The sequence below is a fragment of the Acartia tonsa genome, chromosome 6 (assembly GCF_053477335.1).
Source record: "Acartia tonsa isolate MP-2025a chromosome 6, ASM5347733v1, whole genome shotgun sequence".
In the NCBI taxonomy this organism is placed as follows: domain Eukaryota; kingdom Metazoa; phylum Arthropoda; class Copepoda; order Calanoida; family Acartiidae; genus Acartia; species Acartia tonsa.
The window spans coordinates 52,641,180-52,659,164 of NC_137265.1; the positions used below are offsets into that span (position 1 = coordinate 52,641,180).

A 17,985-nucleotide genomic window follows, 5' to 3' on the forward strand; every position below is an offset into this window, starting at 1 on the left:
AGATCTAGTGTTGGGGACATTTTTGTCTGCTAACAAATTGCTTCCTTCTCTATTGTAGCGACTTGGCTGTGTCAAATTTCCGACGCTATTTAAATACCTTATTGAAAGTCGGCACAGGGTCCACATGGTGAGGACATACAGTTATTAAACCATCCCTTTCCCCTATATTGTTTTACTCTAATGTTTTATTAGTCAATATAGTCCATGTACTATGTCTAATTCTAATTACCTAATAAAATAGAGAATAGTCAGAACACAAGATAGAATAAAAAATCTGTAACATATATACAATTGACTGTACTTTAACTGATAAAAAAATGTGTATAAAAATGTCAAGAAAGGGTATCAAAAAGCAAAATAAAAACTATGAAAATTTAAAACAACAATTTATTGAATATAAGGATTTTTACAAAATTCTCGAGAATTTCTTGAAAAAAAACATATATCTATGATTTTGTAGTTCTCTTGTTTTTCTCTCCGTCCATCCCATTTCTCCCTCCATGAATATAGGAATAGAAACATAAGCGAGTATTTCCCTTAAAATTAAAATATGAAAGACTCGCCTTTCCCTGTTTTCCTTTAATAGCCCCTGACAAAACCCTGTGTATGCCACTAAATAGAAAACTAAGTTTTTGGTTATTTTTCATTATAAATAGTAAAAAATAACCATAAAAACATTTATGAATTAGTCTGTCAGCCAAAAGCTGGCAGGGGATGTCTAATTGCTTATGATACCAATATTACAACTTGTACTTTGAAAAATTTGTAAATAATTTGAGCTTTGAAGGCCTGTATGCAAACAATGTGTAAATATGCATATTAAGGACATTAAATTGCTTCTGTGAAAAGTCTCACACTTGAAATTGCATAAGCATAAAAAAGTTAAAGGAAAATAAAATTACAAAACTAATATTTTACCATAAAACACATCCATTTTTAAGAGCATGCGTTTAACACAATAAAGCCTGTATACAAACAATGTGTAAATATGCATTATAGCATATATCTAACATACAAAAATATTACTTTTCATGCACACTTATATGTTCCTTTTTCCTAGGTTGAATTGCTCATGACACATCCATATATATGTACCATGTACATATAATTTATGAGTATAAGAATGTAGATTCTCTCACTTATTATTTCACTCCTCAATTATATGTGAGTAGGATAACATCTTATTTTCTATTATGTGCAAGGAGTGTTCTATAAATCTTCGTTTTATTTAATAATTGGTTATTATATTAATTGTATTACAGATACTATATACATGACTAGTCTATGCTGTAAAAAATATTTTTAATCTACCTTAAAATATTGATAATGTCTACCTCAAAAGTATACCAAAATTTGACTAACTATTATTAGATCAAAGATAAAAACCATACTACAGACATGTCATAAATATAAAGTAGCTTTGATACATAAAAATGAAAATAATATTAGTTACATTATAATTAGGATACGTACGTCCATAAGTCAAAGCATAAAGGTAATTTTCTTATAAAGATTCATGAATTTTCTACACGTATATGTTAATTTAAATCTATTATAATTTCTTATTTTATTAACTGTTTAAAAAATTCTTTGCTGTGCTACTTATGAACATAATCATTCTTGTTTTTATATTTTAGTATGTTGTGTAAGCTTTTTATGATATGTATGTTCACAGTTTTGAGTTGCTATAATGTTCAGGTCAGTCATTATTGAAACAGAAAGTAATGTTTTTTTTTGTATAATTATGTAATTGATTAATTTTCAGCTATATTCAGGTCATATTTTCAAAACTGCATGATAAATTAGTGCACATCCTAAATAATGATATTCAAATTACCCATTTGTAGATTAATATTATTGGTTGAAGTTTTGACATCAAACAATTAAGATTACTAAGTTCCCAAAGTTTTTTTCAGTCAACGTGAATTGACTATAAATCTATTTGTTATTCTGTTATCATAACTGTTGTAATCTTGTTATTAATGCGCTAATATTGAACTTCATTGTCCTTGATTTAGGGATATTTCCTGCCTTCTTATGACGATGAATATGACAATGGAAGATTAATTAGAGTTGCACCATCCCCTCAATATAGAGGTAATACATTTCTATTAGCAGCTAGTGAGTAAATTTTAATCTGAACCAATTTTATAAATGTACGAAAAATATGCATATCTCTTATTTATTAAATAAGAAAATCACAGAGTACATAAAACAAAAAAATACATTTTACAATTTTATCTTCTAAAGCATCTGAGTAAAATATCATATAGAATTCAGAGCGTTAATGACACACTAAATCTTTTCACTAAATAAGAGGATTCTTCACAAAAAACTGAATTATCCGTATACTAAAGTAACATGATGTTTGTGTGTCTTTGTGTTTGTTTGTACCGAAGGATCTCGTTAACCGTTGAACCGATCGGGTTCTCCTTAACAGGGTAGCTTCTCATAGGTCCCGGGAAGGTTTATAACTATTTTCTTGGGGGGTGAGACACCCCCAACCCCCCCCCCCCCAAAAAAAAATCCCCCCTCCGCAGGTGCCCCTAGAGGCCTCTAGGGGCGTAGCCGCTATGATCTAAAATAGCAACAGAGAAAAACTTATTTCTCCAAAAAGTAACTTCAATACAAACAGACAAACACATTTTTAGGTCAATACATGGTACCAAAAGAATATTTATCCAATCCTCAAATGGGACCAATAGTACAGCCCAAATACACCAAACACATGCAGCCAATGGATAATATGCATAAGCTTCAGCAAAGGCTGTTAGAACAACGGAATTACTATGATGGCTCTCAAGAAAACCAGCCGTTTGAGTTTGATAACCTGAGATTTGAATTGTTAAAGAATGAGGGTAGATTGAAAAATGGACGATTTTTGGAGAATAAACTGAAAAGAAAAGCTTCTGACGAAAGTAAGTAGACTAGTTATTTTTCAGGGAGTGAAGGGACATTGGGCTTTATATTTTACTAGTCCTTAAAATTATATAATATTAATCATTTTCTCTCTGTGTTAGTGTAATGGGGATACAATAATCTTTGATTTTTGTCTTATCTCTTAAAATTGTAGGTCATGATTTAATAAAATAAATTTTTAGGTTTAACAAAAGAATATGTTAAGCGATCAGGCGAGCCAGATTGGAACCATAAGTCTTATATCCGTTATAGCAGGTTAATAGTATAAGTAGCGCAGCTACAGTATAACTAGCTATTGTCTGTATGTCTGTAATGAATTGGCACAATGTGCAGGAGAAAACATATTAGAACCATATTTCTTATATTCGCTATAGCAGGTTTACTTGATTTTATAAGTAGCTCAGTTACTCTATAATTAAGGTTTGTCTGTAAATAATATTCAAATAACATTCTGCTTATGAAGTTCTAACAATCTGCATGTGCTAATGTTCGTTTTTCAAACAGTCTGAGTTGAGAGTTTCACTTTTATTGATGTTTTTTTTTCCTTTGGTAGTCTTATTTATTTATTAAACTTTGTTATACTATGAAGAAATAATATTTGGTGGTTAAGAAGGGAAATTGTCGGCGATTCTAATAATTATTTGGTATGAGTGGAAATTTCTGAGTTTCTTGGTTGAAATTCTGATTAATAAGAACTAGAGTTAAAGGTTTATTAACCTAGATGGTTAATACAACCTTAAAAAAACCTTAAAAATAAATTTCTAGCAGACGACAAATTATGTTTATAATTAGTCACATTTACGAAAAATTAAGGGGCTGAACATCTAGAATTTGTATATTCATAAAGGAATCATATAACATTATGAATTGTAACTTATTTCTAGTTAATAGTTCATTAACATTAATTTGTACAGAAAATTGGGTAAAATCAGAAAATATATATCAGGGATGTAAAGGAATAAGACAATGGCCGATAAATTCATGTACATCCCCAATGATTATACGCAAAAAATGAATACTTTTGTAGATTGCAATTCATGGTTGAAAAGTTTTGACACTCGACTTAATGAACCTACCCATTAAAATTCAATAAAAGTCCGCAAAGTTGTAAAGTCGACGAAATAAAACGTTATTAAAAACTTTGGGGACTAGTGTAATAAAAAAGCTACTATATCCCCTCCTTCCTTGGTTTTATTCCTTTATAATTACATTCATAAATGACGCTCTCTTTATGAATATAAATCTTTTTTATAAAACTAAGATATGGTTTTGACATTTGAGATTATTTTTATTGAATATTCATAGATTTTTCCATTTATTTATTACTTAATAAGAAAATTTATTTAATGTTACTTTTAATTAACGATAATATTTAAGTAGGGTTAAAGGATTGATTCAGCAAACTTAACTATTTATTAATGTTATTTGTATATATGAATTGAATTAAAGCAGTAAGTTTTGAAAATCAACCTCTTTAATGCCTACGGATAAAACAAAAATTGAAACGTCACCCAAAAAAATAGCCATTATTTAATATCCTCACTGTTGTTACATTTTTATGTTATTTTAGTCTTTTTAACTAAAGCAAAACGTTTGATTTACTTTTGTACTGACATATCAAAAAAAAGTCAGGAAGGGAGTAAGATTAAATTATATCATATTATATAAATTCTGTAATTCGGTTGCTTAACCCTTACAGATCGGGCCCCAATTCCCACCTTAATCTATCTCGGCTCCTGGTACAGATAAAGACGTAAAATTTTTTTTCTGGTGGTTCATGTGTATTTTTAGAGTAAATTACTTTTTCTAGTCATAGCAGTCAGACCGCTCTTTAGCCGCTTTTTAGCGGCCAGCCGCTAAATTTTAAAACAGCTGTAGAGCGGCCAATTTTGCAGCTAGGATGATCAACTTTTAGGACAAACTTTTATTTTTCATAACAAAAAAATTACTTTTTCTGATCATCGCCGAAAAACGGCAAATAACGGAAACCGCCATTTTCGGCGGTTAGGGCGGTTAAACGGCGGTTGGCGGCGCAAATTAATATTTTTATCTGTTTATTATTGCTCAAGGATTTACCAAAAACAATTATAGGTCTCTAGCTGTAATAGAAGCCACGATATTCATGATATATGTCTGTAGTAAAAGCCGGACAAAAATCGGTCATAAAGTCAGTCAGGGAGCGGTCAAACGGTCATAACACCACTTTTCTCAGATGGTCATTGATATCTAAGTATTCACCAAAAAAATTTTAGGTTTCTACCTTATACACAAAAGTCATAATGTAGAAATTAAGATTTATTTATAATTTTTTCTAATTTTTTTTGCTACCCAACCGACTTTGACCGGACACCACGACCGACACAGACCAGATATCCTAATAAAATCAACTCTTGCCGACGTATAATTACTAAACTTAAAAAGTCATGAAGTTACAGCTCTCCATCTTACCTACAAAAAAAATGAGATTGAAAAAACTAGAGGGGGGGGCTCTTTGAGCCCCCCCCCCCCCCCCGATCTGTAAGGGTTAAATTTTTAGTTATCTATAAAAAATGTGTTTAAACTTTCCACCAATAATTTGATATACTTAATGTGTGTATCATAAATGAGAGAACAATTTCACAAATGTCCCATGAGGGTTTTAGGCTATTTAATCTTTAGATTCAAGCCTTGGTATGATTTTAGGCTTTATTAGCAATAATCCTAACAATTTGAATATAGAGCAACTAAATGCAAGGGGCGCAGACGCCAGTGCTTTTAAAGAGCTTGTTGTTTATTTGTTGACTAGGATTAAAAAAAAGAAACTGCCAAATATAAACTCATTAGCTAATTTTGATTATGTTAGAATTTAATATATTTTTAGAAGTCCATCTTACAACATGATAAAGGGAACACAGCTTCATAGAGCAGGTAAATATTTATTTTAGAATTTAAATTATAAGGATGATTATCTGGTTGATTGTAAACAAATATCTCTTTAAATGACTGAAACTATTTAACATTCTACTTTTAATGAACTTAAATAACTTAGATAAAGTATTTTACATTACAAATGACTAAAATAGTGTTATTTATTTAATATTCTGTTAAATCTAGTAAAATGTCTTATAAACCACAAAATATCCTTACCCTAATTTTCAAAATGTAAAAAAATGTTTCAAGACCTTTAAAGAAGGTCTATATCTGCTCGGCCCAACCTCTGCAAACAATTTTAAGCTAACCTACTAAAACTTTTTTTTCTTCTAATCAGCTTGTTTGCTAGTTAACTATTGTTGCAATACTTACGAATGAATTTGTGTTTAGATTGGAAGCGAGCTGGGTTTCTAGCGGCCCTGGATAACAACTGCAACGGAGGTCTCAGCAGCTGCTACTAAACCTGGAAACAAACAAAGCTTCCAGCCGTTTTCAAGATCTGAATGGACACACACTATAGCATATACAACTACAAATTGTTTTTATTAGATTTTCAACAAATTACTATGAAGGAAATGTTTATCAATTTAAATTTAAACATAAATTAATAGCCATAACATAATGAAAAAGCCTTACTATAGATTATTGAGGCTACAAATGATTTTTTTGAGATTTTAAAGAGGAAAAACTAATATATCCCCTCCCTGCTTTAAAATAAATATAATATAAAAAAAAGAAGTCTTATTTTGTAACATCTAATAATACAGTTAAAAAAATATTATATATATGTTAATAATTCTCGATTTTAAAGCCAATTTTAATTATTACATTTATAAGTATTCTACTTTTAAAAACTAAATTCTTAAGGGACTAACCCACAGGGTTTAAATCTTTTTTCAGTTTTTTTTCTTTGATTTTTTGCTGGAAATGTATAATAAAAACATAGCAAGAGGCTGCAATTTTATTAAAATTTATAATACTTTTTATGGGAGGCTAAAATTTATTTGTATATTGAATATTACAATTTTAAAAAGTTAATATTGCTGTTTATACATAAAATGTTTATAGAATTTATTAATATTTTTTGTATTATATGTTTTAAGATGTAAAGTATTATTTTCATGTTTTTTAATAAATAAAATATGAGCCCTGAATCTAAAAAAAGAAATAATATTTAGAATACTTCTGGTTTTAAATAAAATATGTAAAGAAAGCGAAGCAGCTATATATACTAGATCAACAATTATGTTTTTTTTATTGCACTAGTGGGTGAACCTCTAGCGTCTAGGGATATTCAAAGGGGTAGGAAAAGAGGAGATAAATAGCCTAGAACCATCCTATTACTAAAACCTAAAAATAATATAGCTCTAAACATCCCAAGACCCAGTTGAATCTTCCTTAAAATGAAGAATCCAACCGGTTAGGTAATTTTCTAAATCTTATGCTTCAGACAAAATAAACATTACTACTCTTTATCATAGGATTGTTGTTCCACCTAAGAAAAATTGGAAAAACAGAAAATATTACCAAATTGTATGAATAAAACATTACAATGCTTCCACATAAAGGTCTTTTTAAGACGACATTTATTAACTATTTTATGTTGTTTTTAAAGATTATTAGAAGCATAGCTGTAATCTGAAGGGATAACATAATGGCTAATAATTTAATGTAAATCACCTATGAGGATACACAAAATTATCCCTTCTGTAGGTTACAATTTGTGATTAAAACCTTTGGACACGAGACTTAATGAACCAACCAATCAATTTTCAATAAAAGTACCTTAATTTAATCATCAAATAAATAAGAAAACATTATAAAAAACTGGGGACTAGTGTAACAAACCTAATGTCCCCTTCTTCCCTGGAAGCATAGCTTTTAATTTAGCCAGAAATGCCCACGATTGATATTTCTTGAAATTTTGAATTATCATCATTCAGAGTTAGGATTTATCTCTAGACAAAGTTCTTGTAATCAAAGAGTTGGTTGTGAATATTTTGGATATATTTATTATAACTTAGGACCTTTAAGAGGTCTATTATTTTATTAAACAGATATAAAAATTAACAAATTGTATATTTCAAGAATTGGATACCATGTTACAAAATTAAACAGTTTTAAATTAAATGTATATATCAATTTGTTAAGGATTATCTAGGAAAAAATAAAAATAAAGTTGATTTTATTACTGTTTTAAAACTGATGTTTAAATTTAAAAGTGAATTTTTGATATTTAGTACATACAATTTTACATTTAAAGTTGTTTTAGAAAATTATTATTATAAATTTCAGTAAAGGATTACAATAAATGTCTATTTTTTGTGTAACCTTATCAGACCAAATTATTAGGATTAGAAATAGGCGGAGGAACAGGCATCTTGACAATAAGTTTTGACCAAGTTTATGCAAGTTGTATCTTTGGTGATATCTTCTTCACAGAGTGAGGATAAGGCCAATCTAAAATATAAATTATATTAGAAATTCATGAACACCATAAAAAATATTCTTGATTAATATAAATAAAAAAACTTTTGTTATTTAGCCACAATGCATATTTATAGGTAGAACATAAATGTGCGTTGTGTGAAATTTGAGCAATGTTGTACTTTTAATTTAACCCATTAGTGCCAAGCGTTACTTTTATGGGCCGATTGAGCTGAAAATTTCAGGGAAGCTTTATAATGGTCAAAACGGAATTCCAATTTTTTTGTTTTGCTCTAGTGGCGTGCACAGGAAAGTTGCAAAAAAACCCGGTTCGGCATGGTCATAAATGCACAACGGGTATTTAAACCCGTTTTGGGTGGTTTTCTGCTGGCATTAAAAGCTGCTTTTTCCTGAATACCCAGTTATTTTGACAGAAAAATGAAAAATGTAATTTTTGAACTCCCAAAGTGAGATGAACACTTTTTAGAACTTTAATACGATCCGTAATTGAAAACTACACAACCTCATGTAATGTATAGGGCTACAAGTAATATATGAAGCGATTTATTTCAAATTTAGTGTTTCGGCTGGTTTTGGCCATTGTAACCGGGTAAAAAAGCCAGTTTGTCGAAGTTTTAAAACCTGACATACACAAAAAAAACATATAAAAATTGGATGATACATATCAGAAAAAGAGCATAAAACTATTGGAGGACACATATAGAGATTACTAGGGTATACTGATTAGGGTGGCTCAAGAAAAACAAATCATAAAAAAATATTTAATGGTTGAAAAGTTAAAACCGGGTAATAAAACCAAAACCGAGCCGGGTTTTAAAGGTTTTAAAACTGTCGGGTATTTATGGCCATGCCGAACCCGGTCCTAATAGGGCGTAAAAAAATGATAAAAAAATCATATAAAAAATAATAATTTGAATAAAACGAATTCACAAATAGATGTACTTGTCAATAAACATTAGATTTCACAAAAAAAAATCAGCAACTATAAAAAAAAAAAGTTATTAACGTTTTGCGAAAGCACCTGTTTTTTCGCGGCAGATCCATATTATCCATATCATAGATCCATATCTGAGACTTCTCTCCGTGGGCAATAGATAAAGAACGGAGTAAAGAGGAGGCTCACAAAAGGATGATGAAATTTGAAGACTGGAAACTGGTTTTTATTCCATTTTTCGAAACCGGGTTTTAATACCCGGTTCGTCACTAATGGGTTAATCAAAATCTCTGAAATACATTTATGATGATGTAAAACCAAAGTAAAGTACAGATATACTTTAGTTAAGGAGCATTTATGCCATTTTAAATTAAATACTTACTCACAACTCCATACACTATTTGAATTTGGAATAAGAGAACAATATTTTCTTCCAAGGGCTTCACAATCACTTGGAGGGTCATTTCCATCATTTGCAGCAATGGCTCGGCAGACATCAATAGCTGCTCCTCTACACACATAAAAATAAAATTTTAATTACAAAATTAATAGGGCATTTCTAATTAAAAACTTAAAATAACTAACACTTACCGACAGCAATCGGAGGTAGATCCAACAGATGGGTTTGATCTTTCTGCAATATTAATTAACTTTGGTAATAGTTATTTCTCGCATCGTATTATAAACAGCTTTCCGCAGATATAAAATGCAAAATTATAAGATTAAAACCAGTTTATTATAGCAATGAGCTACCAAAGGAACAGGCTAAAACATGTTTTAATATTTTGATTGTACATTTTTATGTTTGAAGAAAACTGGATATAATACGATGCTAGACATTATTTTTATTAATGGATGAGAACCGGTTCTAATCCGACGGATATTAATCGGTTTTAAAAGAATACAAGAATATTTATTTCTTGCATCGTATTATAAACAGCTTTCCATGGATATAGAATGTAAAATTATAAGATTAATTTAGCCCTGAGGTGCCGAAGGCACGGGCTAAAAAACTGGTTTTAATCTCATGATTGTACATTTTTATATTCGTAGAAAGCTGGATATAATTTGATGCTAGACATAGTTTTTTTCGTATGGATGAGAACTGGTTCCTATCCACCGGATTCATATGAATTCTAGAATAGTTATTTCTTTCATCGTATTATAAACGGCTTTCCGCGGATATAGAATGTACAATTATAAGATTAAAACCAGTTTTTAGCCCGTGCCTTCGGCACCTTGTATGTGAATGAATACAAGAATAGTTATTTCTTGCATCATATTATAAACAGCTTTCCATGGATATAGAATGTAAAATTATAAGATTAATTTAGCCCTGAGGTGCAGAAGGCACGGGCTAAAAAACTGGTTTTAATCTCATGATTGTACATTTTTATATTCGTAGAAAGCTGGATATAATACGATGATAGAATAGTTTTTTCGTATGGATGAGAACTGGTTCCTATCCACCGGATTTAAATGAATACGAGAAATAATATTATGGTACAATGAAAAATATATGTTACCTAGGATTTGGCATGTCTTAATATGACTGTTGTAAAAAGATGTCATACAATTAGTGCTCTCCAAGCAAATCTTTGTGCATTCTTGTTGAGACTGAGCTCGTACAATCCTAACCTTAGATATACCTAAACCTCCCAAACATTCAACTAAATAAAAGTTAGATTTAGTTCTTTTTTTCTAATTTCGTTAAAAATTATAATTGGAATTTTTTACCATTAGTAATCAACAATACAACCAGGACACCAAAAACAGCTGAAATCCAAATCTTTGCCATACTAAAATAGTAAAATTTTTATTCTTTTCAGTAGAATAAAATACATAAAAAATTGTCTTACCTTTGTTTGGTGTTAAAGTAAAAAGCAACTAATGCCCTAATGAAAATTATCTTTGTATTTATACAGGTTAACAAGTGTTAAGATGTATCTCTGGGTTTGTATGTCTGCAGAAACAATAATAATAAATTTTAAAATGCTAAAGGAATAATGTAAATGATGAATTTGCCAATAGGACAAGGTAAGGTCTTTTTTAGAATTATATAGTAAAAGTAATAGGAATGAATTTGTAAACAGACGCAGTAAGGACATGACCAAGGTCATGTAGTGAAAGAGTTGGTTGCCTTTGATGTCACCTAATTATTTTATATTTGGCAGGGCATATATAGCATTATATTACAAGTGAATGATGTAGTAGGGTTATAACCAACATTTTCTAGATTATTTTTATCGGTTCCAGGACAAACGCAGGAGTCCCAAACGTCGGAGTGGACAAACAGAGGAGTGTTAAAATAGGTTAGGTTAAGATAAGGGGTGTGCAAAAAAAATGCGGACATTTTTAAAATTGAAATTGCGCGGCTTGTGTTAATAATAGAAAATTCTTATACATATCGTTAGAACCGATATGAACTCTAGTTTTTGAAAATATAAGAACAGATCCTGTGCTACGTATAGTTAGGGAGCTACGTGGTGAAATGTTCCTATAAATATACAAATAAGCCCCCCCGCAGGGGTTAGGCATTAAAAAACCTAAAAAATAGTTTAAAATAGGTTAGGTTAGGTTAAGTATCCACTCCTGCGTTTGTCCACTCCGACATTTGGGACTTCTGCGTTTGTCGTAGGACCTTTCGATCCAACCCCAATGAGGTAGTTAACATTTCTATTGAAGATCCTGCAAGACTCCTACATGCGTAAAGGACTTTTTATTGATTTTTTAATGAAGGATAATAAATAAATAATTCGAAAGTGGAGAAATTATAAAGACAAATATTGATCTAATAAATGTTTGTTTATTGCATCTTATATATTTACGTCAAAGGCTTCTTTTAAGAACGCAAAAGAAAAGTCTGTTGGGTGGCGAGGCTTATATGAGAATCCTCTGATTTTAATTTATAAGAATTGACATACAAGTAGCTCATAAATGAAGATGAGAGTATCCCTAATATGTTTTTGGAAAAATTATAGTTATTCCATTTCAACTACTATAATTACTACTACCCAGAGCACCATTCTTGATTTGTGGAAAAAATCTAGAACACAGACTAATAAAACACAGCCTTGTACAATTATAGAGTAGCTTTATTATTGATAGTTGATAACAAGATATCCTTTGGTTATGTAATTCTCTTTTGTTCCATTTAGAATTTAACATGCACGAGTGTGGATATATTTATTATTTATGTAAATATCCCCAAAAAATATTTTTTTTATAAAGTCCTTAATGATCTAATCGTCTTCCAATTTTTAACAATTAAATACGATTTAGTAAATTATTTTAGCCAGTGAATGAGAGAACGTGTATATTAAGCAATGGGTAGAGTGTTTTAGTCAATGTGACATTAGTAAAACGTTTGATACATTTTCCAAATTAATAATTCTCCAATTTAATTTCTAGGTCATGTACTTTATTAGATGTTGATAAAATTAAGGGGGATATTTGAATTCAAATTACATAAACCATTAGTAGTATCATGATTAAAAAAACTGATTTTTATGAATGTATTATATAGGACGACATTCTAGTAAGCGATCCTAGTCTGTCCATAAAAAAAAATTACTAAAAAATGTTTCATTCTAAATATTTATAAAATATTGACAGTGCCTCTGATAACAATATATCCAAAAATAATTGCATAATTATATATCCATTGATAGAGTACTATACTAGCACCTGCGTCCCAAGCCTAGCTGTTTTAATTAATTCACTTGAATAAATTATCAGATTTTTACATTTTTCTTTCCCTCGTTTTTCATATTCAAACGAATATGTGTTCGAATTCGTATTTTAGATTGGGTTAGGTTAGGTTAAGGTTAAGAAAGCCTCGCAGGGATAGTATACCGATAGCATTGCTAGAAAAACGCAGGTTCAGTATACTTTTTTTGAAGGTGGTCACAAGATCTTATGGCACAGACAGACAAACTAATTATCTATTTATTATTAAGATGATTGCATAGTTTTCAAGTGATGCCCTTAGTACTTATTAATATATTATAGAGGGGGGAAGGCGGTGTAGGTAGAAAAACGACTAGAAAAGATAATAAGGGGTGGAATAAATATTTGTGAAATATTTTTTTTGTTTTTTCGTAGATGTTGTGAATAGAGCTAATTAATGTATTTTATTTAGTAAATATTATATTTATAATAAGGATTATTTAAACAAGGATGACAACATCCATAAAGGCGAAGCTTGGAAACAGTAGAACAAACGACACTTTTTTGAACTGAAAAATCAGAACATTAAAAAAAATCAAAACAAGATTGTACGTAAAGTTGTTAAAAAAACTGCTAATAAAAAAATGTTATTCTCCTTAGGCTTTTAAGATTATTTTTGAATATATTTTAATGATTTCCTTTTTCTTCCAAAATCTAAAATCTTTAAGGAAAGAGGATTTTCATGTTAGTAAATCCTATTGGCGACAGAGATATGGACATGTCAGGTATACAAGAATCGGTATTATCCTCTTAGAAATTTTTTTTTCAATTTTTTTCAATTTTGTACCCCCCCCCCCCCATCCCCCGACAGCGAACTATGAACTCTGGCCCCAGCGCTCGGCTCCCTAGCTTGCCTAGCCGCAGCGCTCGGCCCCCTTGCCTGCCTAGCCGCAGCGCTCGGCCCCATTGCCTGCCTAGCCGCAGCGCTCGGCTCCCTAGCCTAAAACCTAACCTAACCTAAAATAGTTGTTCGTCGGTAGTCGGGGGGGGGATAAAATTGAAAAAAATTTTTTTAAAAATTTCTAACAGGATAACGACCAAGAATCTTATAAGCCAGACTTTTCTACATTTAGGGTTGGTCCGTCTATGCGTTAAACTGCCCTATCAATTATATATTTGGTATATTGAATATTGTAACAGTTAGATACAATTTTGAAAGTGTTGCAACTCTATAAGCATACCTTTACCTAGTAAGTTTTTTAGAAGATTATAAATATTTAAAACTCAACATTTTTAAATAGTGTAGTTATTTTCAGACACGAATCAACGTAGACATTTTAAATCGATTTAGCAGTTTAACATGTTTAAATCCTTTACAATGACATACCTGATAATAAATCCTGTAAAACTATATATGTATATGAATGGTTGAAAGCATGTCTCCAGCCTTGCTAGAATATTGGTTTTAGACTTTAGATATTCATTATACTAAAAACTTTGGAAAGGATATTTTACTCATTTTATATATTTTAAACACAGAAGCGAACAATAAAATTTTAAAAGATGGAAGGGGGCCTTTTTCTAGGGACAATTTATCCTTTCCAAACATCGTTATAATCTTTCTTGGATCTATCAGAAGCTTCCCTGTAAAGGAGAACCATATCGGTCCAGCAGTTGGCGAGATCCTTAACTATTTATAGACACAAAGAAAGACCTTAAACGTTTCTTTACTTTATGGATGTTGTCATTCTTGTTAATCTTTAAAATTTGCAAAGATTTATTTTTATTGCAAAAAAAGATGCAGGTTTACCAGATTGATAAAATCACACTTCCATTCTAATTAAACCTTTTGTATAGCAAACCTCTTAAAATAATTTTTGGAATGAGAGGGGTTGTCAGGAAAATAGCCTAAAACCAACCCAAGACAATTAAAATCTGCCTTGAAAAGTGTCCCCAATTTAGGCCAGAAAGTTTCATCATCTTTGGCTCAGAAAAAAAAACTTACTATATTACATTTTGGATAATTTTTATTTTTAAATTTTCAAAATTATGTAGATGGAAATCAATATATACTATCTTGAAATGCCAAATTGAAGCAAAAAAAAATATGTGATTTATAGATTGGAATATAAATTTGTGCAAATCTGGGAATAAGCCACAAATCAAAAAATACAGAATGTTAGAAAAAAAAAGTTTAAAAGTTTAAAATTCTCCTCAAATATAGGTTAATTTATTAAAACGGCAGAAACTTTAGTTCTGTGTTTCAAGGTTGGTTTTGAGCTATTCCGTTGAAGTAGCTAAACCTCCCCAGGATGAAAGATTATTTAGTGGTTTCCCTTAAATTTAGATCACGTTAGGTTAGACTAGGTTGTGTTGGGTCAACGGTAGACCTATAAAGTGTTTAGGGCAACTCAGTTACATTTCCTGCTGGGTTAGGGTCCCCGGTGAGGTTAGCAACAAGGAAAAACTAACCTCCCACATTATTTAAAATATGTTTAAAAAATTAGAAGTTCCAGTAGGGGATTCTTGTGTTCACTGTGCATTTGATGGAAAGTACCGATTATTTTGTTATCCACATTCCATGTACAAATGCATCCATGTTTATGCAAACCATAAATTTTATGTCAAAATGTTTTGCTACATCCAATTTGTTGGACAATATTTATAAATCACTTCAAATATAGCTAACACAAGAATGAAAACATCCAAAGCGCGCAAATACTAATATTACTAATACTAAATTGAAATAACACATCTATAGTATAGAATATAAATGTATATACAGACTACCTCCCTTCCTTTTTAAAAGACGTACCTTTTGCGTCTGCTTCTAAATTATTTTCTGCTACTTGGCTGTGTTAATATAAACAGCACCATTGGTTGATTTTCAACGACCCAATAGAAAGGTTGCACAAGGTTGATGCGATGGGGAGATGCAGTTATTTAACTCTTTCTCCTTCTAGTGTTTTACTCTAATATTGAAATGGATAATGTATTTATATTGTGACTTATTGTCCTTATACTCATCATTAAAAATAAATTATTGAATATAGAATTGGTAGTAAAAGCATTTAAAAGTTTAAGCCCAATATTCATTTGATAAAAATGTAAAATCAAGATTGAAATTCAAATTGAATTTTCCACCTTGTAATTCGATTTGCTGGTAATTTCCTTATTTTAGATTGTGTACCATAGAAGGCCCCAAGAAATCAATGAGGATGTTGAAAAGTGTGGTTTTTTATCCCTTTCAAGACTAAAAATACAGTTAATTGTTTTATTACCGAAAATACTTTAAAATTTAAAATGTCTATCTGTTTTTTGTTATTACAAAAACACAAACTTATATTATTTGTTAAAATTGGAAGTCTTAATTGTCAATAAGATCAAACTGTTGATACTAATATTGTCCGTTTATCTGCTGTGGCAATATCATAGAATAAGGAGGAATAGAAATGAAAACCCTAAATATTTCTGGGAAATTTGAAGGAATCTATGACATGCGCAGTAAAGATAACAATACTAAAGTACAAATCACAATGACTAGTTGGACGAAACTAGAAGAGTTTAATTTGTATCAAAATCTAATATATACTGTTAGATATTTGTTTAAATTTCGAGCTTTTAAATTTTGTAATGTGGTTTATCACTCTTGAATCTAGAATATTCTTGTATATTTCTAGTCAGAAGGTGATATTCAATCCATATTAACAAATTATTGACTGAGTCAGCCCTCTTATACACACCTCTTATTGAAGCGGAGACAGCATTAGCTGCTTGGTTGGTTTAGACAATTAAGATAAGTCACTTGTACATTATGTTGTTTTAATTTTGGTAAGTACAATTGACCACATTTGTAATTTTTAAAGGTCAGCTAAAGCGGTACAGCCCCTTCCTCCCCCCTACCCCCCTTCCACAAGTTAATGTATGGATGTAGTTGCTATCATGTATAAATCAGCTGTTTAAAAACAAACATAAGAGCGCAACCTAGTTTTATAATATAAATACTGAGGCCAATATTTTTTGTAAATTTTCTTACATAATTATTTTTTTTAAGGCTTAATATGCACATTAAATTCATTTTTAATCCATTGTGAATAGGGAAGAGAAAGATGGATTCTTGGCTACATGGCTTTTAGTAAATTATTGGAAAAGAAATTTATTTTGAATATTTTTTCTGAATAATTACTGAAATCATGTTATTTACTAACAGCCTTATAGCCAATTTTGTCTTTCAAAAGTTCCAATTTTACTTCAGGCTAGCCAGGCAGAATCTTCTACCTGGATTATATTCTATACTTTATCTTCTTTGGGCAATATCAAGGTGTTAAATTTTGAGTTTCTAACGTTTGTTTTAATAAAATTTATATTTTTTTGCCTTTTAATAAGCTTGAATTGGATATTTTTTTGGAAAATATAAATAAAAAAGTAATTATAGAGCAAAAATTTTAAAAAATAGATTTAGGAGTGTTATTTTGTGGTCTATTTTAAAAATGCACCAAAGAAGGATGGCTGTTGGGGGGGTGGGAGTGATAATACTGGTCCAATTTAAAGTTTAGGGTTTTACCAATAAGCCTAGAATATTTGAAAGATTCTCACTACATACAACATAGTTCTCTACCACTATGCAGGGAGGGAGGGGATATTGGACTGGTAATTACACTGGTACCCAAAGTTTTACCAATAAGCCTAGAATATTTGAAAGATTCTCACTACATACAACATAGTTCTCTACCACTATTCAGGGAGGGTGGGGACATAGGAGTATTAATTACACTGGTACCCAAAGTTTTACCAATAAGCCTAGAATGATTGAAAGATTCTTACTACATACAACATAGTTCTCTACCACTATGCAGGTAGGGTGGGGACATTGGACTGGTAATTACACTGGTACCCAAAGTTTTATTATCATGTTAGCTTGTTCAAAAATTTTGGATAATATAATTAAATTTTGGTTGGTTGGTTGCAAACTAGTAGTGTCAAAACTTTTAAACCAATAACTTTAATCTATGAAAGGAATGATTTTGTTTATAAGTCTTGGGGATGTACATAAATTTATCGTCCATTGTCTTATCCCTTAAGATCCCTGATCACTACGCCTAACT

The 17,985-nt window shown here is 30.5% G+C and overlaps 2 protein-coding genes across 2 annotated transcripts; one reads left to right on the forward strand and one right to left on the reverse strand.

The window, feature by feature from the left end:
* Window positions 1-1,136: 1,136 nt before the first annotated feature.
* On the forward strand, window positions 1,137-6,431 carry LOC145323425 (uncharacterized). The gene is made up of 7 exons (XM_080165838.1): window positions 1,137-1,164; window positions 1,638-1,698; window positions 2,019-2,097; window positions 2,652-2,918; window positions 3,102-3,174; window positions 5,780-5,826; window positions 6,220-6,431. Exons 2-7 carry the CDS (start codon window positions 1,639-1,641, stop codon window positions 6,288-6,290), a joined length of 597 nt encoding a protein of 198 aa, XP_080021964.1. The 5' UTR covers window positions 1,137-1,164; window position 1,638; the 3' UTR covers window positions 6,291-6,431.
* Window positions 6,432-7,825: 1,394 nt separating this feature from the next.
* On the reverse strand, window positions 7,826-11,381 carry LOC145323426 (uncharacterized). Its single transcript, XM_080165839.1, has 5 exons — window positions 10,949-11,381; window positions 10,738-10,881; window positions 9,803-9,845; window positions 9,594-9,722; window positions 7,826-8,289 (listed from the first exon to the last, which is right to left on the reverse strand). Exons 1-5 carry the CDS (start codon window positions 11,007-11,009, stop codon window positions 8,184-8,186), a joined length of 483 nt encoding a protein of 160 aa, XP_080021965.1. The 5' UTR covers window positions 11,010-11,381; the 3' UTR covers window positions 7,826-8,183.
* Between the last annotated feature and the right edge of the window lie 6,604 nt (window positions 11,382-17,985).